Consider the following 27,379-nt stretch of genomic DNA (forward strand, 5'->3'; position numbering starts at 1 on the left):
CTGACTTGAGCCTTTCCCTCTTACACATCTCCCATCCTCCCCACTCCTGCCCAGGCTCAGTGACACCGTGGGACTCCAGAATGCGCCCTGAACACCTTGTTTGTTTGTTTTTAATTCGTGTTTTAGTTAACGAAGTAGTTTTTTGTTTCGGATTAGAAAACTTATTGTAAAAAAAATTCTGGTCACTTCAGAAGAGCATAATAAAAAATAATCCCATCATCCAGCTCCTTTGCATATGTGCGTATTTACCTGTTCAATTTTCCATAAATCAAACACTGTTATAATGTCTTTCTCTTCTTTCTTTTGCTCACCTCTTTCCCAACCAGTCCATCCCAGTGTTCCCCACTGGTGAGCCTGTGTCCTTCTGCACTCCCCGATGCCCACAAGTACTGGCCCTGTCCTGTCGATGGGGAGCCGCTTCCTGTGTTCCATTTGCATAGATGAGACGAGATGATCTCTGCCCAGTGTCTTGCTTTCTGCTTTGTTAGCTCATTGTGCAAACCCTCAGGTCCGCTGTGATACATCAAGTTCATTCCTTTTAAAGGTGGTGCAACACTTCATCATCCAGACATAAGAGATTTCATTTCATCAGTCCTCTACCGCCTTCAGATGGTCTTCAAGTTTGTTTTCCCACCACAAGCAGGGCTTGTGATGCCCTTACTGTGAGTGCTTGCATCCCTACGGTCTCTACAGACCGGGCACTAGAGGAGAGCCTGCCGGCCCGGAAGGGCTGTCCTAGGAGATAGCGCCCCACTGCATGCTCCTTCAGCTGGGACACAGCTGCTCCATGACGTGGGTACTCAAAAGATGAACAGTCATGACCCTGAGCCACTCCTATCACCCTGGCCATGCCAGCCGCCCCCCCGCCCCCGCAGGACCCTCTGAGCTCCCACTGCAATCCAGAACCTCAGAGGCACACCTCACAAGGCAGGTGCTGCAGGACTGGCTCAGGTGCAGGCCCAGGTACTGACCGCGAGCTGCCCGGGCCCGTCCAGTTATTGTAGTATGAACTTGCTCATGGCCAAGTGGTGGGGAGGCGCCATCCTTGCTGGAGGCCTTTTTTTTTTTTTTGGTTCCAACCTAATGAGTCAGAAGTGATATCGCATTGTAACTAATTTGCATTTCCTTAACTACTAGTGACCTGGAGAACTTTTCCATATGCTGATTTTTTCCATATGTTTCTTCTATCAACCGCCCTATTCATATTCTCTGCCCATTTTTCTATTGGAATATTTGTCTTTTCCTTATCAATTTGAAGCAACTATGTGTATATTATAGATACTCATCCTTTGTCCCTGTGCAGCAGTTATTGCCTATCTATTATTTGTCTTTTACCTTTGTGGCGTATTATACCATTTAATTTTTTACATGATATATTTTATATGAATTTACTATATTTATATTTACTTGAATATTTTACATTAGTGTCATGATAAAATACTTCCAGTAGTAGATAGAAACTTGAGAGGATTATACTTTGCGTTTTTTTTAAAATTTAAATTCAATTAACATATAGTGCATTTTTAGTTTCAGAGGTGGAGTTCAGTGATTCATGAGTCTTATATAATATCCAGTGCTCATTACATCATGTGCCCTCTTAATTACCATTTAATTTTAAAACATTATGTAATCCAATATGCTCTCTTTTCCTTTATAACTTCTTGGTTTCCTGTTTTTACTTTAAAAGAAGTCTCCTTAGCACCCATATTAAACACTGTTCTCCTAAATTCTTTTTTACTTTTTTATATTTTAATCTTTACTTCATCTGACATTTATTTTTGTAAATAATATGACATATGGGTTCAATTTAATCTTTTCCTTCTGTGAAGGCAGCTGTGATTACATCACTGAAATTCCATCCCTTTGCACTGAGTTGAGAAACCACCATTCTCATACGTTAAATTCTTATTTATTGGGCTTATTTCTGGCCTCTTTATATACTGCGCCCCCCAAGTCTGTCTGTGATGGGTAGCACCTGCTGTGAACAGTGACCTTACAGTACTCCTTAATATTGAGCAAGGAAAGTCCTCCTTGTTTTTAATTTTTCAAAAAACTTTTGGGTATCCTTGAGCACTTCTTTATCCATATGAATTTTTAAATTCTTTTATTTGGTGTTCTCACCGTCATCTCTCCCCCACCCCTTACCAAAAAAAAAAAAAAAAAAAAAGAGAAAACCTGACTGAAATTTTAATTGGAAGTGCATTAAATTCATATGATTAAATATGGTAGAACTGACATTTTTGTGATATAAACTTTTCTTGTTCAATATGAAAGAAAGCACTTGTTAAGATTTCATTTTACAGCCTGGGTGGCTCAATCGTTTAAGCGTCTGCCTTCAGCTCAGGTCATGATCCCGGAGTTCCGGAATCGAGCCCCACATGGGGCTCCCTGCCAGCGGGGAGTCTGCTTCTCCCTCTGCCCCTCACCCTGCTCGTGCTCTCTCTTTCTCTCACTCTCTAAAATAAACAAATAAAATTATTTAAAAAAAATAAAATAATTTTATATATTACATCATACTGTTAGTGTGGATAAATGCTATTGGTGCCTTTGAGGAGTCTGTTTATCCAGACACATTGCAAAATCCACATATTAATTCTACTAGCTTTTTGAAAAATGAGTCTCTTAGGTTTTCTAGGTCCACCATCCTATCATTACCAAAAGATAGTCTTTTCTGTTTTTTTCACATGCTTATTATTTTCTTCCTTGTCACTGGTGCCAGGACCTCGAGGACAGTGTTGAGTGACAAGTGACATCAGCATCCTTATTTATGATTTTAACAGAAATGGTTTTAGGGTTGCCATTTTTGAATGACATTTCCTGCCTCTATCACAGAGAAATAGATTCCTTCCATCGCTATTTTAATATTTATTAGTTGTAGCTACTAAATGTTATTAAATTCCCTGTTGGTGTCAATTGATACAATCACAGCTTTCTTACTGGTGTCATGAATTATGCTGGAAGTTTTCTCCTACTGAAATGTCTCGGAATAGACCCTGCTTGGTTATGACCTATTGGTCGTTCATGACACTGCTGCATTCACTTTGCTAATACCTTCGGATTTCCTTTAAACTCTGCATTTGTGACTTGGATTGGTCTTCAGCTTTCTTTGGGAGCCTGCGTGTTGGGGGCTTTAGCACGATGGTTATGCCGGCTTCCCAGAATGAGTTCCGGAGCTGAAACTCGTCAGACAGCTCGGCAAGTGTCTGCTGTGTAAAGGCTGGATGGAGCTCAGCTGCTCAGCACCCAGGCCCCTCACCCCGCGAGGTGTTTAGTCAGCTTCCCAGGTACTTATATGGATATTGGCCTGTTTTCTACAATTTCTTCTCATAATTTATATTTTGCCATTGCTTCCAGCTTTTCAAGTTTGTTGCCATGCTCTTACTCATAAAGAAAACAAACACCCTTGTGATTGTCTTCTTATTTCTAATCTTGTGTATTTTTGCTCTTTTATCCTTTCACTAGTTTCATGACAGGGTTATCGATTTTCTTGGACCTTTCAAAGAACCAGTTTGGATTTATCATCCTCTGGCTTTCATTTTCATGGCTCTTTATAGTTTGCAAAGGTTGCATTTTCAACAGAGGGAAGAGACTGAGGAACACTGTGACTTGCCAAAGGTACCACGTCTGCTAGCCAGCGGCAGGTCCCTGACTCCAGGCCACTCCAAGAAGTCTCTGGAGAATGGGCTGCATTAGGGTGCCTGCCAGTGGTAAATAGCTCCTCTCCTTGAGTCTCTTAGTTCTGTTTGCTTCTCTTCTGTCGCCTGTCCCTTTACCTTTTGCTTCAATTTCTTAAGCATAGGGCTTCTCTCTGCTAGGCTGGGAATTCCTCTGGCGGAAGATGTGTTCCCGAGACCAGGAGAGTGGGGGGAGCATGAACTCCAGAGCCGGATGGCTGGGCACTTATCCCCACTGTGCTGACAGTGTGCACCTGTGTCTGTTCTCTCACCTGCTGGAAATGACCCGCAGCAGTAGTCCCCGACCTCAGAGGCTTGTCATGACCATTACATGAATAAAGGTCCTGGGCCAAAACCCTGATGACCAAGTGTCTCAGAATCCAGAAGTTTTAGGATTTTAGCTGTGCATATACTTCAAATGTGACACCTCTCTTCCCCGCCCTGGGTCTGGGGCAACATAATATTTTACAATCAAATGCATCAGTATTTCTCATGGATAGACATGCATACCACATTGGATGGGGCAAAGCTTCTAAATAGTCTCTCCTTTCGGTTCAGAGCAAGTTTTGCTGCCAATGAATTTGGTGCAAACTTTTGAAAAACCTAGCAGTTTTAGGACTTCTTAGATTTCAGAATTGAGGGTAAGGGACTGTGGACTGCACAGGCTAACCTTTGGGACAGTCTTGTCATGGGGTTACCATGGGGCAAACCACCCGCTATTATGCCCATAGCACTCAACGCCCGGTTCACAGCTGGCTCAAAGTCAAGTCTGCCGACTGCTTGTCCAACCTGTCCCCCACGGGGCCCCTGGGCAGCAGCCCCCTTCACAGACCTACATCTGGCCCTGTCCTGGGTGTTCTTTCCTGCTGTCTGCATACCAGCGGTCACAGTGTGCTTGGTGCTCTGAGGAAGCAGAGAGCAGCCAGGAACGGGAGAGAGTTAGCTCGGCCCCGGCCTCCTCTCACCCAGACTGCTCCTCTTTCTCCTCCTCCATCATCTTTGGTAGAAACGAGAACCCACGGGCACTAGAAGGCAGCATTGCAGGACTGGCCCCTTCCTGACCCCAGCCTCCATGGTGCCCCCTTAGTGGCCTCAGTCTCCAGCTCATCTCACAGCCTCAACTGCCAGGCCCCTTTTGGTGTTTTGACTTGGGGCCCCTGGTCAGGATGCTGGGCGGGAGCGAGGGGTGTAGTATGTTATCAGGTCCTCAGCAGGAATCTGCCAAGTGTATCTCGGGGAGGGGAGCCCTTTCTGCTTCTCGTGGCCAGCCCTCCCCTCTGCTGACAGGAAGCCCTAAGTTGTTTTTCCTGTCTACCTGGCAGAACTTCAGCTTTAGGCACCCTCTCCCTGCCCCCGGGAGACGTGAGGCAGAGTGGAGGTTCAGGTGGAGATACCCAGAAAACTTGCCCCCAAGCCCTGGCTGCCGAGGGCAGAGCCGTCCGGGAAAGGAGCAGGGTGGGCAGCCTACCTGGATGGCAATGGGGACAATCTTGTTGGCCAGATTCTTGTACAGCAAGCAGATGGGCGCTGCCAGGAACTGCAGGGTGCAGGGGTCTGTTTTGTTGGCGTTGATGCCATCCAGCAGCTCAAAGTCCACGATGAAGATGTTCCCTTGCTGCAGGAGTCAAGAGGAAATATGGCTCCATCAGTCTCAGCCAGAGGTGGACCCAAGAACCAGGCCCAGGGGGAGGGAGAGGCGGCTTCAGAGGCCCCTAGCATCTGATCAGAGCTCAGAATGTACACTTTTGTTCTCTGACTCTGGGCTGATTTGCATCCAGAGTGTTCAGAGGTTGTGCTGGTTTTCTGGTAATGTGAAGGAATGGCAGGGGCCCATTCTGCATGTGTTGTCCCTGGAAGCTGCTTGGCCCTCATGGAAGATGCTGGGCGATCCCCCAGAGTGGCAATGTAATAAGGAAGCAGATGGAGTGCAGACAAAATAGACAAGAGAATGAAAATTCCGAAGAGCACCGCCCCCGGCCTCCACTTACAGTGTCACGACCGGGTCACCCTTGGGAGGAGAAACGGGGATGGGTCTTCGGGGTGGAAGCTTCTGCAGGGGGCATCTGCAGGGGGCATCTGCAGGGGCGGGGTCTACAGAGGCAGGGGTCTGTAGGGTCCTGGGGGGGCTCTTTTTTTTTTTTTTAGATTTTATTTGAGAGAGAGAATGAGAGAGAGAGCACATGAGAGGGGGGCGGGTCAGAGGGAGAAGCAGACCCCCCGCCGAGCAGGGAGCCTGATGCGGGACTCGATCCAGGGACTCCAGGATCATGACCTGAGCCGAAGGCAGTCGCTTAACAAACTGAGCCACCCAGGCGCCCCCCTGGGGGGGCTCTTAAGGGCTTGGGGGAGGGTATCTTCAGGGGCAGGAGGGGTCCGTGTCCCTGGGTGGTGTGTTCTGCATCCTGGTCTGAGGCTGGTGGCATGGTGGGGTCACCTGGTGAAAATTCATTGGGCTTGCTGACACTCCTGATTCGGTCTCTTTTTCTCTGGTTGTTATACTTCAAAAAAACAGCAATGTGCCTGGGATGTGGGGAAGGGAGAAAGCCACTCTTTGCAGAATATAGTTCAGTCTTCTACAGGGAGCCCAACCTGAGTGCTGTGAGGGTTCCTTTCATAAAATTGGGGCCCACTCAGGCCAGAACTTGAAGAATTTGGGAGGAGGACGGATGGCGCTTCTTCTAAAGCCTTTCTTATTTTAAACAAGTAATGGATGCAGCTGGGGAGGGGGGTCTGTGATGTTGCAGAGCTGGGTCCCCAGGTGCTCAGGTGAGATGTGTCCACAACTCTGCCTGCAGGGGGCATCCTGGGCCACCCACCGCAGGCTTCAGGAATCCCCCTAAGGGGGAACCAAAGACAGGACAGGAGCTAAGGGCCCGGCCACCATCTTCCTCCTTTTTCGACTCGAAGGACCATGGTAGTCACTTGACACCAGTGATGAACTCTGAGCTGTCTGCAATGTGAGTGGGGCAGGGGTGGGGAGGACGGGGTTTGTGCCCACTGCTCACCAGGGCAGGAGTGTGGGGAGGGGCTGGTTTCAGGAGAGCTTATGACAGGGCCCCTTGGGATTACCTTGTCAAGAAGGCAGAGACACATGGCAACCCATGTGGGTCACAGGGCTGGGTGGGCTCCTGTCATGGGCTGGACAACTGGATTTTCAGAGGGGACATGACCATCATGAGTACTGCATAGGAGTGGCTGCCAATCCAATCTCAAGGAGACCCAGGTTAGTTAAGGTGATGAATGCCAGGCTAACAGGAGGCCCTGGGAACCCAGGCCAGGGAACCAGGAGGCCTGGGATTTGGGCCTATGCCTGGGGCACTGCTCTGTTATCCCAAGTCACCTCCTCTCTCTGGGTCTCAGGGTCATCCTTCTGAAAACTGAGGGGGAAACTTATCTCTTAGTTCTGATATTCTGGGATTCTGCACTGGACACTGGTGTTCTTGCCTGTCTGGTGTCCCTGTCCTCTCCTTTTGGTCCATGGGCTCCATTTTCCTGGCCCTAATGACTGATTCAGGAAATTAAGAATTGTGCTATGGGACGCCTGGGTGGCTCGGTCGGTTAAGCATCTGCCTTCGGCTCAGGTCATGATCCGGGGGTCCTGGGATTGAGCCCCCCATCGGGCTTCTTGCTCAGCAGGGAGCCTGCTTCTCCCTCTCCCTCTGCTGTTGCCCCTGCTTGTGCTCTCTCTCTCTGACAAATAAAATCTTAAAAAAAAAAAAAGAATTGTGTTGTAAGAGATGGGAGGTATGTGTGTAAGAGCTGGCAGGTGTGTGTGTAAGGTGGTGTGTGTAACAGATGGCAGGTGTGTGTGTAAGAGATGGGAAGTATGTGTGTAAGAGACAGGAGATGTGTGTGTAAGAGATGTAGGTGTGTGTAAGAAATAGGAGGTGTGTGTGTGTAAGAGATAGGTGGTGTGTGTGTAAGGGACAGGAGGTGTGCGTGTAAGAGACGGGAGGTGTGTGTAAGACTCTAGTTAGTGATAGCTATTAGATTATTGCTTCGTGACCAAAACCACGGCTGAGCCTCTAGACCATCACTCAGAGGAAAGGTGGCCATTGTGACAAAGACAGCCACAACCCCAGGCCCTGGAGGTTGCAAGGACTCCCAAGCAGAAGCTGTCCCCCTACCAGAGAGCTTTGCAGTCCCTTCCCATCCTAGGATTCTGTGGCTTTCAAGGTTGGATGATTCTCTGACTTGAAGTGTGGAACCTACAGCCACTGAATCAACATTAATCTGCCCAGAAATAAAATCTACAAAGGAATGCTGCTGTGTGTGCACACGTGTGTGAGTATGTTTCTGGGCGGGGGGAGGGCGTGCGTTGTCCTCGTCAGCTGTCCATGTGACCAGGTAGTGTCCTGGGGACCAGGCAAGCCCAGGGTGAAGGGGTTGGGACTGTGTGCCCTGGGGCAGGGGACGGTCAGCTGGGCAGGCGGCCCTCTAGAGTCAGGTGGGCAGGAGGTGGGGGCTGGGAGGGCTGTCCACAGGTGGCACAGACTCTAGCTGGGGCCCCAAGGCAAGCTGAGCAAATAAGACATGGTGACCAGAAACAGAAGGCCACCTAGACACCTGGGGGGCAAGGGGCAGGGGCCCCCGTTGTCCTGGCTCTGGTGGAAGAGGCCAACCGACTGGAGAGCAAGGGCCATCCCCGGCCCTCAAATCCCTGCAGGTGAGCCAGAGGAGGGCTGGGAGGAGGGTGAGGACAGAAGCAGAAGACACCAACATTTCTCATTAGAAAGTTAAAAATTCCATCCATTTTCTCCCTTTTTTCCTGTGCTGCTACAAGGCTTGCTTCTTTCTCCATTTTCCTTACCTTTGCAAGGTTGGTGACAATCTGACAGCCGTGTATGTAAAGTATCTCTCACAAAGTCTGGCCCACAACTAGACCCTACTGAGAGGGAGCTCTTTCAATTAGTGATACTGATATTGAAAATACAGATATGCTCCCACCTCTGAGCATTGAGGAATCTCACCCTCAAAACCTCTTTCCCCACTGGACAAGACATTTTCCATAAATGCCCAGGGAAAGGAAGAGACCGCTTCACTGAGGGCAGCTGATCTCATCATCAGCCTGGCAGAGACTCCTAGAGACAGCGGCCTGTGGGCTCATGAGCACCGGCCAGCAGAAAGTGCTTTCCGCCCTATGGAGTGTGACCTGGCCATCTGAGCTGGCCATGGCTGAAGTCACCCGACAACAAGCTCCTACCTCGACCTCCTGCTCCAAGGTGAGCTGCCGCTCCAAGCTGCACTCCACCATCTCCGTGCTCACAGGGAGCTTCTCGGGCAGCTTCGTGCAGCGCTGGATCAACACCGGGTTGCAGCCATTCAGGAACTGGTAGCCAAACATGAGGTCTTCCTGCCAGTGGTTCATGACCCGCTCTAGAGGGGAGAAAATCGTGGCCTTGTCGGAGCTCTGAGTGGGGCAACCCAGGCTACAGCCCTCCTGACCCTGGCTGAGGACCAGAGTCCCTGCTGGGTCCTGTCTCCCAGGCATTTGCCGGCCAGCTGGTCAACCATGGATTCCGCTGACTGTGCCCTAGTGCTTGACCCCTGGCTCAGGTCATGGCAGTACCCTGTCCTCCCTGAGCTGCCCTTGGTGGCTCAGAAGGTTCCTGAAGAATTCCTTTCTCAAGAACACCACCAAAAATGGACAAATGGGATTGCATCAAACTGAAAAGCTTCTGCACAGCAAAGGGAACAGTCAACAGAGTGAAAAGACAATCTACGGAATAGAAGACATTTGCAAACCGAACATCTGATAAACGGTTCATCTCCAAAATATATAAAGAACTCCTACAACTTAATAGCAAAAACAAAAAAACAAAACAAAAAAACCCACTAATAACCTGATTAACAAATGGGCAAAGGACTTGAACAGACAAATGGCAAGCAGGTATATGAAAAAATGCTCAATGTCACTAATCATCAGGGAAAGGCAAATGAGAACCATAATGAGATATTGCCTCACACCTGTCAGGATGGCTATTATAAAAACAAAAGACAATAGGTATTGGAGGGGATGTGGAGAAACTGGAACCCTTGTGCACTGTTGGTGGGAATGCAAACTGTGTGGCCACTATGGAAAACAGTAGGGTGGGTTCCCTCAAAATTAAAACTAGAACTACTATATGATCCAGCGATCCCACTTCTGGGTATTTATCCCAAAGAATTTAAATCAGGATCTGGAGGAGATATTGGCACACCCATGGTCACTGCAGCAGAGTTCATAACAGCCAAGGCGTGGGAACAACCTTATAAAAGGAAGGACATCCTGCAGTATGTGCCAACATGGGAGAACGTGGAGGACATCATGCTAAGTGAAACCAGCCAGTCACAGAGAGACAAATACTGCACAATGCCACTGACATGTGGTATTTAACACAGTCACACTCATAAAACCAGAGTGGAATGGTGGCTACCAGGGGCTGCAGGAGGGGAAATGCAGAGTTACTAATCAATGAGCATAAAGTTTCAGTTAAGCAAGATGAATATGTTCTAGAGATCTGCTGTACATCATTGTGCCTCTAGGGGAAAAATGGACTCCAGTCTTTCCACTCAGGATGGAGGGAGACTGAGGGAGAAGGAGGTAGAAGGAGGGAGAAGAAGGGAGAATGGGGGAGAAGGGGTGTGAAGGGGGGAGAAGGAGGAAGAAGAGGGAGATGGAGGGAGAAGAAGGGAGAAGGGGGGAGAAGGAAGGAGAAGAGGGAGGAGGAGGGAGAAGAGGGAGGAGGAGGGAGAAGAGGGAGATGGAGGGAGAAGGAGGGGAGGGGGAGGAGGGGGAGAAGGAGAGAGAAGGGGGAAGAAAGGGAGAAGGGGGAAGAAGGAGGGGGAAGGGGGAGAAGGAGGGAGAAGGAAGGAGATGGAGGGAGAAGGAAGGAGATGGGGGAGAAGGAAGGAGATGGAGGGAAAATGGGGAGAAGGAGGGGGGAGAAGGAGGGGGGAGAAGGAGGGAGAAGGGGGAGAGAATAGAGAAGGAGGGAGAAGGAGGGAGAAGGGGTGAGAAGGAGGGAGAAGGGGGAGAAGGAGGCAGAAGGGTGGAAAAGAAGGGGGGGATTCAGGGAAAGTGAGGGAGAAGGGGAGAAGGGGGAGAAGGAGGGAGAAGGAGGGAGAAGGAGGGGGAAGGATGGAGAAGGAGGGAGAAGGGGGAAAGCGGGGGAGAAGGAAGGGGATGGAGGGAGAAGGGGGGAGAAGGAGGGAGAATGAAAGGAGTAGAGGGGCCTCCTGGGGAGGAGTTTGCAAAGGGAGTTTTCCCCAGGTGCTTATTTCAATACCCATTCTTCATCCATCATTCCTGTTTCCTTATCTTTGCTGTTTTTCCTTCCTGGGCCTTCCCTGGCAATTAAGATGCTATTGCAAGCCAACACCTACCAAACACATCCTAGTCCAAGGGAACCCAAGGTCACTTTTCTGTAAATGCTTAAAAAACAAGCTAAGTTCCACTTTTACTCTGTTCATAAGTATCATAAATGACTGATTCATGTAAACACAAATTTCTGATACTTTTGAGACTTTTGATGATGAAGCGAGGTGGAGGGTGCTTAGCCCTGAATGTCCAAGGAGGGGAAAACTCTGGGCATGAGGGTCACTGGGGAACTGGGGGGGCTGGGGCAGGGGTGCGGGCCTGACTGATGGGGAGGCCAGGGCAGCCCAGCCCCTGGAGCCAGCTGCCATGCTGGAGCAGGGGTGGGGCGGCCCTTTCCAAGTCCCAGGCAAGTCTCCCCAGCCCCATGAGAGACCCCAAGAAAGGGGTCGGTACACTCACCAGAAATAGTGTTGCTGATCTTGACGAAGATTTTCTCAAAATCGGCGAAGTCGCTCCAGGAAGACTGGAACATGTGCATGAAGCGGTTGATGAACAGGTTCTCCATCCTGCAGACCAGGAGACAGCGTCCCCACTGGCACTCACTCTCACCTTGCCCCCCTCGGCACAGCCCCTTCACACTGCGGCCTCCTGGGTGGCAAGGAACCGAACCCAGAGCCGCTCTGAGGGGGCAGCTGACTGGCCTGGTGGAACCAGGACAGAAACCAGCACCGATGCCCATGCTCTCCTAACTGCATCTTCCCTGGGAAGGAAACGGGCCACTGCCCTCGAGAACAGCCTACAGTGCCTCCAATCCCCTCCATGCCTGCTTTCGTCCACGCCTTCATTCATTCAGCACACTTTTGCTGCCCCCACTGCACAGAGCACCCTAGTTCCTAGGCAGCTACTCTAGCTAGTCTCCTGGAGTTTTAGGGGATGAGCGGTTTGCTTGAGTTGATCCCTTATTTACTTTCTAACTCTGGCTCTGTGCCTGGTGCTGAGGGAGAGTTTTCCAAATGCTCATTACACAGGATAGCAAAATAAGCCAGGACAGGAGCTTGATAAAATGCAGCTTGCAGGCACTCAAGAGTGAGATCTGAGCGGTCCAAGCGATCCCAGGGGCTTGCTGGAGGAGGGAACTGTGGGCTGGGGCTGGGAAAGGTCAAGGGGAGTGAGAGAGGTACCCCAGACTTCCCTAACTCAAGCCAGGCACAGGACAGAGGTTAGGGAACTCTGGCCAGTGCTCATGTGACACACTCTGCCTCAGTTTCTCTCTCTGGCAGTTATCCTCCTTCCCACCGCCCACTCCTCCAGAGTTCAAGCCTCCCACCCGTACTGCCTTTCCTACATCCTCACTCTGTTCCCTCTGCCTGGAATGCTCTCTGCCCCTTTCTTCTCCTCCGAGCCTATGGGGTGAGTGTATCTGGAGGGCTTGCCTCAAGGACCCCGACTCCCCCCTTGATCTCAGGAAAGCTGCCCCTTCCCCAGCCCAGGCTGCCCCATGACGCAGTCTCAGCAGTGCTGACGGCAGATCAAGTACATAGCCTGTGTGTGAGCCCCTGCCTCAGCCTGCAGCACCAGGAGGGCGAGGGGGTGTCTGCACCGCCCCACGCCGAGCCGGGGCCTCCAGGTACTCCAGGGGCTCTGGCAGCACCAGCACCAATCACTGACTGAGAGGGACAGTGCACACACCCAGGCAGGGGACCCCTTCCCATACCCCACCTCCCCGGGCGGGGCCAGCAGAGCCAACCCCTCCCAGAAGCAGCAGCCCTCACCTGGGCAGGCCCCGGCACCCTCCTTGCACTCACTCCTTGTGGGGGAGGGGGTGGGAGGGGAGGGGAGAGGTGCTGGCTGGGGCCGGAGCACGGTCGCAGGAAGGCGGGGGAGTTCCAGAGCCACCTCACACCTTTCCCAGCAGCATCAGAGGACTGAGGCTTGGGTGTTTTGTCCAGAGCGACCCTGGCTGATGGGGACAGATGGCTCTCATCCCAGGGGAGCTGCCCAGGAGCAGGCATGAGGCAGCAAGTCCGAGTGACTGAACATGGGAAAGGCACGTGAGGCAGAACATGACACACCTTTATGACTCCCCTTCAGATCCCCCCCGCCCCAGTCTAGCAAATGCTTCTCCTCTGCACCTGCCGCCCTGGGACCCCCAGGAGCCCACGCTGCCCGGGAGTGGGTCCAGGAGCCACGAGCCTGGTCACCTCTATGGGCCTCGCCTTCTCCTCTGAGAGTCGGATGACCCAGCCGCCTGCGGGTTATTGAGGGGCTGTGGTGCTGGGAAGGTGCTGGGAAGGTGCCGGGCGCAGTCTGGGCCGAGCGGTGCACACAGCAGGTGCTCAGCACCTCGGGGCTGGAGAACGACGCTGGACTTGTCCTCTCGGCTGGGCTGGTCTCCTCAGCATTTTATCCTCGCCCCTCCCCAGGAACGAGGAGCTTTTACACACGCACTTGGGTTTCTGTTGGTGGTTTTGGGGTTTTTTTCCACACACGCTTATTTTGCTGCCTCGCCAGGGCTAGGCAGGCCCCCGGCTAAGCTGTCAGCATCGCTCCGCCTTCCCCAGCCAGCAGCCCCGTCCTCCTCCACCTCCCTCGTCCGGTGAGCCTCCTGGGGCAGAAACCAGTGTTAAACTAGAGGAGTAAACCGCACTGTGCCCTCCACTGTCACACTGGGTGTGGAAAAGGATGCATTTCTGGGAAAGGAGAGGCCTTCCCCGGTCTCTGCAGGCCCGACAGCCCCAGCACAGCCCCGTGCCACATGGAGCCCTGGAGAGAGGTCCCGAACCCCGAGGGACCTTGTGGGGAACTGGGAGTGAGTCATAGCCCTTGGCTCATGGTCTACCCAACTGGGTCTCTTTGACTTTGAAACAAAAGGCTGGCACTGAACGCGGGGTGGGGTGGCACCCAGAGGAAGCCACAGATTCAGGAAGACGTGGAATTAGGAGGAAAACATTTGCATGTCATCCTGAGGCAAAATATTTCTACATGCTTACAGACAAGTGGAATATTGGGACTTTGAAGATCTGTTATTGCACAAAGAGGAACCTGCAGCCCAAAGAGAGCATCTGGCTCATTTAAGGTCACACAGCCAAGGTCAACATGCACTGGGCTGCTCGCTCTGTGCCCGGAGAGGGGGAGCTCTTGTCTCCTCTGCTTCCCCTGCCCCTTTCCTTCTAACAGCTTCTCCATTTTGCACCTCACAGTTTTGCTGTTGGGAGCGGGGGCAACGCTCACTGAGGAGGGCCAGCCTGATTCCAGGCAGAGCAGGTGGCTCAGAAGAGACAAGTCACCAGAATTACTCAGAAGTGGCACAGAAGCTGAATTGCCCAACGCTGGAGGTTCAGTGGGGAAGGTCTCTCTGGTGACCTCAGCCACAAGTGTGTTTTCCACAGCAGGACTGAGTTTAACCAGGGACCGAGTGGCACGCTATGGCGTGCGCTGTGGGGACCAGGCTAGCTGGGCCCTGGTTCTGTGGGTTCTTGCTATCAGGAACTATCCACGCAGAGTGGGCTGCCAGGCACTTGGGTGTCCTTTCCCCATCAGACCTCTAGGGGGCTGGACCCCGGCGGTCTTGGAACCCCCGACCCAAGTGCTGGGGTCTGGACACAAGTCTGGACGGGGCTGGGAGTCCCTGAGAGATGGCAGCTGTGATGGTGCTGCTCAGCACAGGGTGTTAAGGGCCTGGCCTAAGAGCCCAGCCCCATCGCTTCCCAGCCACGTGGCCTTAGGCAAGTCCCTAATCCTACGGTGTCTCAGTTTTCTCACCTGTGAAATGGGCACAATGACTGTCTGCCTCACAGGGCTGACCTAATGTACAGAAAACCCTAGTCCATAAAAAGAGTTCAACAAACATTAGCAAGTAGTGCCCTAATTGTCACTCATTGTTAATATTAAAGTCTGCAGCATTAAGCACTGGCATTCTGGGGGACCAGCAGACAGGTTCAAAATCCTGTCTGCAGTGCAGCACTTTACCCTCTTCCTTCCCCTGGGTCTTCTCATCTAATTCACTCATCCCTTTCTTCCTTCACACCCAATTCATGGAAGAATCTTCACCTACTTACTCTTCTTTACTTCCTCTCCCCCTTGCCCCCTAAAAGTGCTCTCCTCCAGGGCACTGGTGACTTCCTAGTGGCTGCATCCAAAGGGCCCTACAGTTAGCCCTAAGCTTTCTCGATCTCTCTAGTGCATCTGACAACCAACTCCTTTCTTCTTGACACTAAAACGCTGAGCCTCTTGGGCCACCATAGTCCTACTCCCCCCACGCCCTGCCAGGTAAAGGCTAGGCTCCTTGCCCACCTTCCTGCCTTGGTAGCCTCAGCCCCACTTCCCCACACAGGCCTCTACTCTGATCCCCCTGGCTCACCAGAATTCTTACTGCCTAAAATGCCATCCCCTCCACTCCTCCAAGCAGCATGGTAAACTCCCACTCATCCTTCAAAACCCAGCTTGGGCATCTTCTCTCTTGGAAAGCATTTTTCTGATGCTGTTCCCCCAGAGTTACTTCCTCTTCTGTCTCAAGTTTCCCCAGCATTCCTTTCCTAAGGAGGACCTCCTACATGCTGTTGTGGTAAGCTATCCCTGACTTGGTCCCCATTAGACTGTGAGCTTCCTGGAGCTGGGACCAAAGGCCACTTTGGATTCATCTCGGGCCCTACCCCCCAGGAGCTCAGTAAACATTTGTTAAAGGAGGGGTAGCAGTAGCTCCTCCAGGCCTGCTCACATGGGGGTAGAGGAAGCCCAGAGAGCCAGCAAGTGGGCGGGGACAATGCCCGAGGAGGCAGCTCCCCAGCCGGGCTCCTTCCTTGAGCTCAAGTCCTCCCAAGCACCCAGAATGGAGATACTAGAGGGAGCTCACCTGGGAGGGGGCATTACATACATGAGCTCGCAGAAATCACATAACAATTCCAGCAGCTAGGTATCATCAGCCTCGTATCAGAGGGAGGAAACTAAGGGTCAGGACACTGAAATGACTCTCCCAAAAGGACACAGCTAGAGTTTGAATCAACCCTAGCTGCCGGGCTCTAAAGAAGGCAGCCGTTTGCTTTTAAAGGGTAATGAATCCTGGGTTGATAGTTGTTGCTATAATTTTAAGAGATTAATAGAATTTTTCTCCAGGAAAGCCAAGTACAACCTCACTACTCTGAGTCTGGTCCAGGGACCAGCAGCACCAGCATCGCATGGGGGCTTGCTAGGAATGCACACTCGATCCCCACTCAGACCCACTGATCAGAACCCACTGTGTCTACCAACGTCCCACGCAGATCCACGTGCACATGAGTGCTTGAGAGACGCTGTCTGGACCCCTGCTCCCTCACCGGGCAGCCTGGCTGCCTGTCCTTACTGCCCTAAGCAAGGAGGGCCTGCTGCAACTGCCCAGTGTCCTGGAGGAGCCCAGCTGCCCTAGAACCAGCCTTGCGGAAAGAGCTATATTCAGCTAAAACTGCGCCTTCCTTCACTGAGTTTGTTTCACTGTAGGAATCAGCATTTTCTTTTTCTAGTTCCAGGGCAGGCTTGAGGTAGGTGTGGGGAGGGGCACAGGAAAAGAAAAGGCAAGGACTGCTGGTACCTAGAGCAGTTCCGGGATCCAGGCCCCCAGCAGGCACTCCATAAATGCAGCTGAGCTAAAGTGAAGAGCAGAGAAGGACACCAAGAAGGGGAAAAGGTTCTCCCTCTTGTCCCTGGAGGGACACCTGCTCTGGGGGGCCTGCAGCCCACAAAGGCAAGCCAGTCTGAGGAGCTGGGAGGGCACAGGGACAGTAAGCCGATTTCTTTATGCCAGGATTTCTCAAGCCTTACAACCCTGGAGAGCAGGGGTTCTCTGTGTGGTCCCCAGGCCAGCAGCAGCTGCAGCCCCCGGGGACCTAGTTAAAAATGCAGATTCTCAGGTCCTACCTCAGACCTCCTGAGTCAGAAACTCTGGGGGTGGGTCCAGAAATCCTGATTTTTAACAAGCCCCCCAGGGGATTCTGATGCAAGTTATAGTGTGAGACCCACTGCTGAAGAGGTTGCAATGTAATTTGACTACAGACCAAGCCTTTTTTTTAGGGAAACCATACTTTATGCTTTGTATTGTGTCTTCTTTCATGACCCATTTCTAACCACAAAAAAAAAAAAAAAAAAAAAGCTACTTTAGCAAATATAATTAAAATTCCCCAGGTCTGTCTAACTTTTAGGTGGGACTCTCCCCTCTACATTTTAATAACATATTTATCTCCCAGTGGGACGTAGTCTGTCTCACAAAATTCGATAGAGGTAAACAGGGTTGATATACAGACATCAGTTAGAAGGAGGAGGAGATGGTTTTTAAAATTTCCAAGAAGATCAGGGGCTTTTGGGTAACATTTGTGAAGCTAAGAGGGAGAACACTATTTTCTACGAGTGCTTTGGTGACGTGGAGCCAACTTGTTTCCGAGCTGGGGTGGCAATAAGAGGGCGTGGGGCCTTCTTCCTGCACAGAACTCATGGCTCTGGTTTCTGGAGAAATGAAAGGCCCCAGCCCTGGGCCTCACCACACCACTTCTTCCGCCCTCCTCTGCTGGAACTCTGCCCCATCCACTGTCACCCCCTCTCTCTCCCCTCCAGGCCCCGGCTCTTCTTCATCTCAGATGCCTGAGCCTTCCTTCTCTTCACCACTGACTCCCTTCAAGGAGCTGCCATACATGGGACTTTGTCTGACCTCCAACTAGCAGCAGTGACCTGTCTGGGGGGCTGGGAGCAGCGGGGAACAGGGGTCATGGCTGACAGACCGCACTAGCCCTCTCGCCCCTCCCTGGCACACAGCGTCTGGCTCTTGGCCCTGAGCCTGCACGGCACCACCAGAGGCTGCCTGGGGCTCTCAGCCTCAACAATGCCCCCAGGCTGGACTCATCTACCCCACTTCTTCCCCAGCTTCCCTTTGTAAGGATCACTCCATTTTCCTGACCAGTGGGATGCACAGGTCAAGGATGCCTGGGGGTCTCCCGTCAGTCTCTCCCCATTTTGACCTGAATTCCAACCAGATCCCAGGTCCATCCACACCACATCCCGCATTTCTCCCTACTCCTCAGTCAGCCCCTTCGCCACCTCTAGGCTCTCTCGTCTGACCCCTGAAGGCTGCCAAGCCAAGCGTCTGCAGTGCAGCAGTGATCTCTCGCACAGCTTCCCGTTTGTCAGTGAACCCTGCAAATCCCGGCCCGGAGCAGTCAGTGCAGGTTGTGGTAGCATTTCGGAGGCTGCCCTCCCAGGAAGCCATCTGTGGTTACACTGAGGTTAAATATCCCATTTCCCACCCAGGGATTCCCAAAGGATTCCCTGTGACCTCAGGGAGAAGGATGCCCCTTCAGGGAGCAGCCTCCACCTGATCTCATCTGACGGGAAATGCACAGGGGGTGAGGGTCCGAGCACCTCGGTCTTGGCGCGAGGCTGGTCACCTCCTCTGGAACTCAGTCCCATTTCTGCACTGTTCAACCTTACTAGGAAGGAAGCTCTCTTTCTCAATTTCCTTTAAAGGGACATTCCCTTATCAACCCACCAACTGCCTGCAATCAAGCTCTAGTCTGCCAACAGTGAGTGGTAAGTAAACACGTAAGTTGTGCCTCCTTTGATGCCACCAGGAAATGTTACCACCCACTTGGTTCTGTGAGCAGGCCCAGCCACAGCTGACCTTGGCATAAGGCACCCTCTCTGCCAGAGCATCCTTGTCTCATTCCTCTAGGCCCCTGCCTGTGCTTGCCTGGTCAGCTGTAAGGGCCGCCCAGGTGCCTTTCTGCTGTGAAGACTTCCAGCAGAGGTAGGGCTTAGCTGACCTGCTGAGCTGTGCTGTACCAGGAAGGGCTGAGGGCCCATCTCAAGATTTCTATGCTATGTTCCTGCCAAATAGTCCATAGCTCAAGGGGCCAAGTTACATGGCAGATGTGAAGAAAGAAGGGCTGTGATGTCATTGGAGAAATGGTGGCCTGTGTGGCCAGTACTGGGGAGAACAAGGCCTCACTCAGGCCCCAGGACTTCTAGGAGCTTCTGGGAGAAGGTTCACCTCATCTAGGTCCTCAAAAATAATGAGTTGGATTTAGCCAGGCCAAGAAGGAAAGAATGGTATCCGAGGTAGAGGGAACAGCATATGCAAAGACAAAGGGCATGAAGACGCCTTGCTAACTAGTTCTGGACGCACATGGCTGGAATGTCCTGTGTATCTAGGGTCAAGAGGGAAGGCAGGGAAGCTGGGCAGAGATGCGCAGGCTCTCGTCTGTAGCTGGGGTAATCACTGAAGGATTTTAGCGGGGGAGTAAAAGAATTGTATTTGCCTTTGTAGAAGGAGCCTCCAACAAACTGTAATGTGCACTTGAGAATGAACTTCCAATTGCTGTGTTGGATGGATCCGGGGGAAGCAGGTAGAAGGGTATTCCTGAATGTCCCAGGGAGAGATGACAGAGCTGGGAGGGAAGGACATACATCCTGAGACCCCAGGGGGAAGACGTGACCCCACAGGCAACTGGGTGGAGGATGAGGCCAAGGGAGGCACGGAGGCCAGTGGTTTCAGTCCTGACTGCACACTGGAATCCCCCAGGGGACTCTGAGAACAAACACAGAAGCGGCCTTGCAGACGCTGGGTGGACAGCCTGGGCAGGGCCAGGGGGGGCGGTGAGGCCGCATGGACAGTACTGTGAGGTGCACAGCTAAGATGCTGTTAGCCATTATGGGGGTACATGAGAGGAGGATGGTGATTGTGCGTGTATGTGTGTGTGTGTGAGAGAGAGAGAGAGAGAGAGAGAGAGGATGAGAGAGTGCATGTGGGTGTGTGAAGAGAGGGCCTATGAGGTGATAACAAAGGCCCCTGAGAGATCAGCTCCGTCATACTCCATTCCTTGTGAGGGAGTTTACTGAGCACCTCTTCTGTGGAAGCTGCTGTGTAGGCTTCTGAGATACAGACACGACAATTAATTTCAGGAACACTGAGCAGACGTAAGAAAGGCACAGCCTGGCCTTCACTCCACCATCCATCCATCCACATATTCCTCTACCAGCCGTCCACCCTCTCTCACTTCTCCACCCAACATCCATCCATCCATCCATCCATCAATCCCTCTACTATCCATCTATCTACCATCTACCCATCCATCCATTGTCCACTAGACCTCCACCACCCATCCCTTTGCCATTACTAAGCAGAGGTGGCACTATTCCCCAAAGCAGTATCATCTCCTCTGACCTTGCTGCTCTCCATCCTTATCATTTTCTCTTCAGACTGCCCCTCTCACAAGGGCCTTCTTTTCTGCTCAGACCATCCCAGTCAGGGCTCTGCTCTTAAAGCCACATGCCCTTGGGAATCCCTGGGTGGGAAATGAGATATTTAATTGCCCTGGTGTTTCCAGGGAGCCAGATGTTGGGTACTACAGTGCATTACTAACCCAGATGTTTGGTTTTAGTTTTTCTCTCTAGTTGATCCCAATTGTAGCAGGGAAAGAAAAAAAAGTCCCCAGCTTTGGACCCAGTAAATCTGAATTCAAATTCTGGTTTTGCCAATTTCTGCCTAAATGACCTTAGACAAATTCTTTGACCTGGATCCAGTGGGATGTCAGCTTATTTACCTGATTGTAGTAGAAAATACCCACACTTATGAGCCTGACACTCAGCAGAGGCTTGGTAAGTGTTAGGTCGTTACCACCTCCTCCCCCCAGGTAGATGCAGCCTGAGAGAGACAAATGCACATGGCCTTTCCGATTTGAGGGGATTCCGTATGGAGGCTGATTGTGAGGCTGTGTGTGTGTGTGTGTGTGTAGAGTTCTTCCCAAATGTGCAAAGGAGGAACAAGACCTTGGCACAGGCCCAAGTATGTCCGACCAGATGAGGGGCCCTTCTCGAGGGGAGTAGCTACGCACTAAGCAAATGTTGCCATCGAAGCCGACTGGGTTAGTGGCTCTCCACCCGTCTGCCTCCTGGATATGCCTATCTGAGACCAGGGCCCCACCCTGGAGACTCTCCTCCTGGCTGTGGGGTTGGCCTGGCACTAGGAGGTGCTGAAGCTCCTCAGGTCCATCTGAGACTCAGTCAGGTGGCAGAACCACGGATGTAGAGTTTTCTAGATGTGTATGATTGTGAGAACTCCCTACAGTGTCAAGGCACAGCTCAAAGGCTCCCCCACTGGCCCTGGGATGGTGCTGGGGCTCCATGTTTCACGAACACCCAAGGAGTCTCAGTAGAAGCCTTGTGGGAATTCAATCACAAAGAAGGAGCACAGAACTCAGATCTCTGCCATTTATCAGTAGGGGCCATTGGACAAGGTATGTGACCTCCTTATTCCTCAGATTCTCCAACGGCAAGGTGAGGATAATAACTGCCTGCCTCACGGGGTTGCTGTGACAGACAACCAGGGGATCGGTGTCTATCCTTGAATTGGCCCTGGGGGGATGAGACGTGGGTGGGGATGGGACACTTCAAGTAAAGACCTCGACTCTGGGCTGACAGCAGAGCTATGTTTGGTGTCTGGAGTCATCCAGGTTGTAACTCGGTTTAGATAGAGGCCACCCTGAGGTTGTGCACTGAGGATCCAGCATGACCAAGATACAGTCAAATGATGTGGAAAGAGGTGCCCAGCTGAGCTGCTCCCCAGCCCAAAGCCTCCACAAAGAAAGAAGTGAGGGTCCCACTCGTGGCCCCGGCCCCTGGCTGCCCAGCATCCTTAGGTTCTTAGAAACTCACGCTCTGGAGTAGTTCAGAACAAAGTCCATGCCCTTCTCACTATCAAACTGGATGTCTCGTGGTAAATCCTTGTGACATTTGGCATCAATACTCAAAGGGAAGCCAGGGTTCCACTCCATCCACCTGAGCATGAATAAAAAGAAGAAAACTGCATCAAATGCCTGGCCTTTGGGTTGGCCCCCTCAGACTAACGGCTGCCCTTGTGGTCTGAGGACGTGTCCTCCATCAGCTGAGTGTGCATCCTGCGAGTAGTGGGACCCCTCCCGGGGGCTGGCGGTAGCCTGCTTTGCTGCACCCTGAGCATCACAGTAGGAGGTCCGGGGTCTCCTGAACCTGAGATTGGGCTCACGGCAGAGGAGTAGTGAATGGTAAGTGTGAGCCAGGGCATAAGAAGAGGTTGAAAGGAAGCATGAGAAGACCTCACTGATCTGGTGGGATGCCCAACCACCATCTCCCCTCTGGCATAGAGAGTCACCGGAGATAGAAGTGGGTAAGGCCCTCCACTTCCAGGCTGACCTGGACAGCCAATAGCCCTCCAGCTCAGCCAACACACCCCTGTACCGTGTGTGGTGGCTGGGGAATGGGGACGGTGGTCATGCCTTCCCAGTAGGGTGCCCAGGGCAGCAGGGTGGTTGGATGCGGGGCCGAAGGCCCAGATGCTGCCAGGGGCAGGGTTAGTATGACTGTTATAATCAAAGACAGGCCATGCATGCTATCCAACCCAAATTTTCAGATCCTGGTGTCCTTGAAACTTATCCTGCAGCATACGGCATTTACATTGTGTTTTGTAAATTTTACTTTTTTAAAAAGACTTATTTATTTTAGAGAGAGAGAGAGCATGCATGTGCATGTGAGCATGGATGGGAGGGGCAGAGGGAGAGAGAGAATCTCAAGCAGACTCCCCACTGAGCACAGAGTCCTACGTGGGGCTTGATCCCATCACCCTGAGATCATGACCTGAGCTGAAATCAAGGGTCAGATGCTTAACCGACTGAGCTACCAGGTGTCCCTTAAATTTCACTTAAAAAAAATTTTTTTTTTTTTTTACTTTTTTTTCTTTGCTTACCGCAAAACCCAAACTAACCAAAACTGTTCATTTACCTCAGGGAGAATGATCTTGTATTTGTTTAAAAACTAAAATTTATATTCTGGGTTAACAGCTTTTCCATTTGTATTCCTAATTCTCCTTTATTAAAATCTCTCTTATGACTGGAAAGTAAAGCACTGAGAGTTGAGGTCATGAAAAAGTCTGGAGTCCCTTTAATATCATCTTGTCCTTTTACTGTCACAAAAATCTCCATGGTTTTTCGTGCTGTTCTGTTGGCCCAGGAAGACTCCCATTAGGACCACCAGAGGTGAACAGGAACTGGATACGATCAGTCAGAGCAGATGCATTTTGAAAAGCATTTTCTGTCATGCAGTGCTGTCATTTCTCACTGCTGGTTTACTTATACTATTCCATTTTCCTGGACTTTAAGAAAATCTTCTATATTTGTTATATTTGTATTAACACCACTGCTGGTATGTTAACAGGATAAAATGTAGACAAGTGTACAATGTCAACTAATCTACTGATTTTTTTCCCCATTTTTTTGGGAAAATAATTCATTTCCTTGGAACGCCCCGCTTCCCGCTGCCGGTCCCCCCACCTCCTGAGGATGGCAGCACTGATGGATGGAAGTGCCCCACCTAGGGTGCTCGGGAGACTAAGGCCTCTTAGTGCACGGAAACAGTACAGTTTGTAAGCTCACCACCACACGCCTGTGGCCCTCCCACTGCAGGCCACTGCTGCCTGAGACACCTGACAGGCTGACCTGCACGGGGGCCAAAGGCCTTTGTGCCCGCAGATAAATAGGCGAAGAAAAAAAAAATCACACTCCACTGAGGAAGACCACGTTGAACAGCCAGGCAGAAGGAAGGAAGAAGCAAAAAAGACATTTAATTTCTTTAAAAAAAGGAAAAGTGTTAGAGAGATTTAAGTAGAATGTTAAAAGACTTTCTCCAACAACAAAACATGATTTCTGAATTGAAAATTCAATAGAGAAATGGGAAAGCAGTCACTGTGAGATCTAATTTGTCTCCCGGACAAAATTTGTTCATTCAGTAACTAATTACTGAGAACCTGTCATGGGCCAGGCACTGCTCTGTGCAAAATGGAAGAAAATGTAACACAAATACAGAGCAAAACCACAAAGAAAAGGGAAACCACGATGGGGATTAAGGAGTGTACTCATGATGAGCACTGGGTGTTGTATGGAAATGTTGAATATTGTACACCTGAAACTAATATGACACTGTATGTTAATTACCTAGGATTAAAATAAAAACTTAAAGAAAAAAGAAAACACAGGAGACATGAAAGGCAGATATAGAAGATTTAACATGCAGAGACTAAGAGGTCCAAAAGGAGAGAGAGGAATATATGGAGAAGTAAAAATCAAGAAATAAGAGAAAAACTTTCTTAAGTTGAAAGGACCTCAATTTTCTGAGTAAGTCCTAGGCAGGAAAGAAAAGGAAAAAGGGCATGGATAGATATATATTGCCAAAGACAGAGAAGACTGTGCGTGTGTGTGTGTGTGTGTGTGTGTGTGTTGGGGGGTGGGGGAGAAAGAGAAAGGGAGGAAGGGAAGGAGGAGGGAGTTGGGAGGACGGGGAGGAGGGGGGAAGGGAAGGAGAGGGGGAGGCTGGAGGGGGGAGAGAGAAGAGAGATGCTTTCACAAGCTCACAAGTTTCTGGGAAAAGAAAAATAATCAAGTTATTAGGTTTCTCATTTTATACTGAAAATGGGGAAACAGTGTGAAGTGTTTACAGACTTCTTTTTAGGTCATTATCTAAGCCTCTTATGTCATCAAGTAATTGGTGAGGGCAGGAGAATTTTTGGGGGTGGAGACAAGCACCGACTCAGATATTATATTTCCTCCAAACTTATTCTGAGGAAATTAACTGAACAAGTTCAGCCAAACAATTAGAATGAACCAAGAAGTTCTGAAATATAGTATTCATCAGAAAACAATAGCAAGTATAATTTTAAATAAACAAAAATATCAAAGACATTTTCTCAAAAATCAAGACCATCATTGCTACTATTACTTGTTTTGGGAATTCCAGGTGTGAAATGAGAAAAAAATACAGTGATGTAAATGGAAAATAACAGACGAAATTATCATCATTTAGATAACATGACCAAACGACTAGGTAACTAAAAAGACTCACCAACAAAAAAGATTAGTGCTGATAAAAGAGTTTAGTAAGATGTCAATACAAGGAAAATATTTAAAAAATAACTAATTTATCTTTATCCCAGCAATATTTATTTACAAACAGAAGAATATCTCACTCAGTATGGTACAAGGTATACTTTCCCTTGCATAGAATACCCAGGGAGGAGAAAGACCTGCAAGAAGAAAATTAGAGGGGGCAGAGCAAGATGGCAGAGGAGTAGGAGACCTGGATTTCATCTCCACTCAGGAATTCAGCTGGATAGGGATCAAACCATTCTGAACACCTACAAACTCAACAGGAGGTCGAAGAAGAGCAACAACTCTCTGAACAGAAAAGCGACCACTTTCTGGAAGGTAGGACGTGTGGAGAAGTGAATCCGAGGCGATATTTGGGAGGATAGACAGTGGGGGAGGGGCCTCCGTCGGCCGCTTCTGGCAAGTGATAGAGCCGTGGAGCACAGAATTGGAACTTTTAGAAGTCAGCTCCACTGAGAGACGTCACTCCGGTGGCTAAGCAGGGGGTTTCATTGTCGCGGGACAGTGTGGTCTCAGGACCCTCGGGGACACAGAAAGACCGGGGGTGCCTGAGTGCGGCAGAGCTCCCAGGTATTGGAGCGGGGAAGCCGGCTGCAGAGGCAGAGCCCAGGCACAGGCTCTCAGCTCGGGGTTGCCATAAACCGTGATCCGCGGCACAGTCGGGCCACTGCTCCTCCAGCAGGGACCCAACAAGCAGCAGATCCGGGGAGACTCACCTTCCTCCCCCGGGAGGAGCCGCGCGGGAGTACGCGGCAGGGATCTGCTGGGTTTGGAGACTCCACCCGGGGTCGGGTGCCAGAGAGAGAAATGCGCGGTCACAGACCGGGTGAGCACGGAGTGAGGCTGGAGACCGGGGAGATGGGAGTGACTGACAGCTTTTCTCTGGGGGCACACTGAGGAGCGGGGCCGAGTTCTCGGCTCCTCCGAGGCGGAGACTGGGAGACCGCCATTTTGACTCCCCGCCTCCAAAGCTATACAGAAAGCTGCAGGGAACAAAAGCTCCGGAGAACAAACCCAAGCAGATTACTTAGCCTCCACCAGGCAAGGGCGGGGCAATTCTGCCTCCGGCAAAGACTTTTGGAAACCATGGCAACAGGCCCCTCCCCCAGAAGATCAGCGAGAACAGCCAGCCAAGACCAAGTTTACCGATCAATGAGAACGGCCGAACGCCAGCGCTAGGGGAATAATGCACACAGAATTCATGGCTTTTTTACCATGATTCTTTAGTCTTTCAAAGTGAATTTTTTTTAACTGTTTTTTTTTCTTTTTCTTTTTCCCTTTTTTTTATTTTTTTAAAGATTTTATTTATTTATTTGAGAGAGAGAATGAGAGATAGCACAAGAGGGAAGAGGGTCAGAGGGAGAAGCAGACCCCCCGCCGAGCAGGGAGCCCGATATGGGACTCGATCCCGGGACTCCAGGATCATGACCTGAGCCGAAGGCAGTCGCCTAACCAACTGAGCCACCCAGGCTCCCTCTTTTTCCCTTTTTCAACCAACATCTTATCAATCCCTTTTTAAAAAAAAAAACATTTTTATTTTTCATTTTTAGAGTCATATTCTATCCCTTCATAGTAGTTACCCATATTTTTGGCATATATATATAAGTTGTTCTCTCTTTAAAATTTTGAGATAGTTTCTTCTAACAGATCAAAATATACCCTAAATCTCTAGTATATGGTGTTTTCTGTTCCCCTGCCTGATCACATCCTCTCCCTTTTTTTTTTCTTTTTTTAAATCCTCTTCTTTCTTTTTTCAAACAACTTCTTATCAATTCCTTTTATAAAATTTTTTATAATTTCCATCTTTACAGTCATATTCCATCCCTTCATCATATCAACCCTTATTTTTGTACATATATAAGTTTTTCTTTCTTTAAAATTTTGGGAGGCACTTTCTTCTAAAAGATCAAAATACACCCAAAATCTAGTGTGTGGCACTGATCTATATACCAGCCTGATCATATTTGATCACATTCTTTTGTTTTGTTTTGTTTTGTTCTGTTTTTTTTTGTTTTTATCTTTATCTTTATCTTTTTCTTTTTTTTTCTTTTTTCTCTCTTTCCCTTTCTTTTCCCACTGCTTCAGGTCTTTTCTGATTTGTTTAGAGTATATTTTCTGGGAACGTTGTTACCCTGGTAGCATTCTGTTCTCTCATTTATCTATTCTCCTCTGGACAAAATGCCAAGATGGAAAAAATCACCTCAACAAAAAGAACAAGAGGTAGTACCGACTGCCAGGGACCTACTCAATATGGACATTAGTACGATGTCAGATCTAGAGTTCAGAATCATCACTTTAAAGATACTAGCTGGGCTTGAAAAAAGCATGGAAGTTATTAGAGAAACCCTTTCTGGAGAAGTAAAAGAACTAAAATCTAACCAAGTAGAAATCAAAAAGGCTATTAATGAGGTGCAATCAAATATGAGGGCACTAACTGCTAGGATAAATGAGGCAGAAGAGAGAATTAGTGATATAGA

At 50.1% G+C, this 27,379-nt stretch overlaps 1 protein-coding gene across 3 annotated transcripts in view; it reads right to left on the reverse strand.

Annotated features, from left to right (window-relative positions):
* ALOX5 (arachidonate 5-lipoxygenase) overlaps positions 1–27,379 on the reverse strand; it is an 80,224-nt gene that overhangs the window by 19,964 nt on the left and 32,881 nt on the right. For all 3 annotated transcript variants that reach the window (XM_044916539.1, XM_044916540.1, XM_021699719.2), the window contains exons 4-7: positions 21,646–21,768; positions 11,434–11,540; positions 8,878–9,050; positions 5,143–5,289 (exon numbers count right to left, since the gene is read on the reverse strand). In XM_044916539.1, coding sequence (XP_044772474.1) covers positions 5,143–5,289; positions 8,878–9,050; positions 11,434–11,540; positions 21,646–21,768 — 550 coding nt within the window. The remainder of the gene's footprint in view (positions 1–5,142; positions 5,290–8,877; positions 9,051–11,433; positions 11,541–21,645; positions 21,769–27,379) is intronic.

This window comes from Neomonachus schauinslandi, chromosome 6 (genome assembly GCF_002201575.2).
Source record: "Neomonachus schauinslandi chromosome 6, ASM220157v2, whole genome shotgun sequence".
Lineage (NCBI taxonomy): Eukaryota > Metazoa > Chordata > Mammalia > Carnivora > Phocidae > Neomonachus > Neomonachus schauinslandi.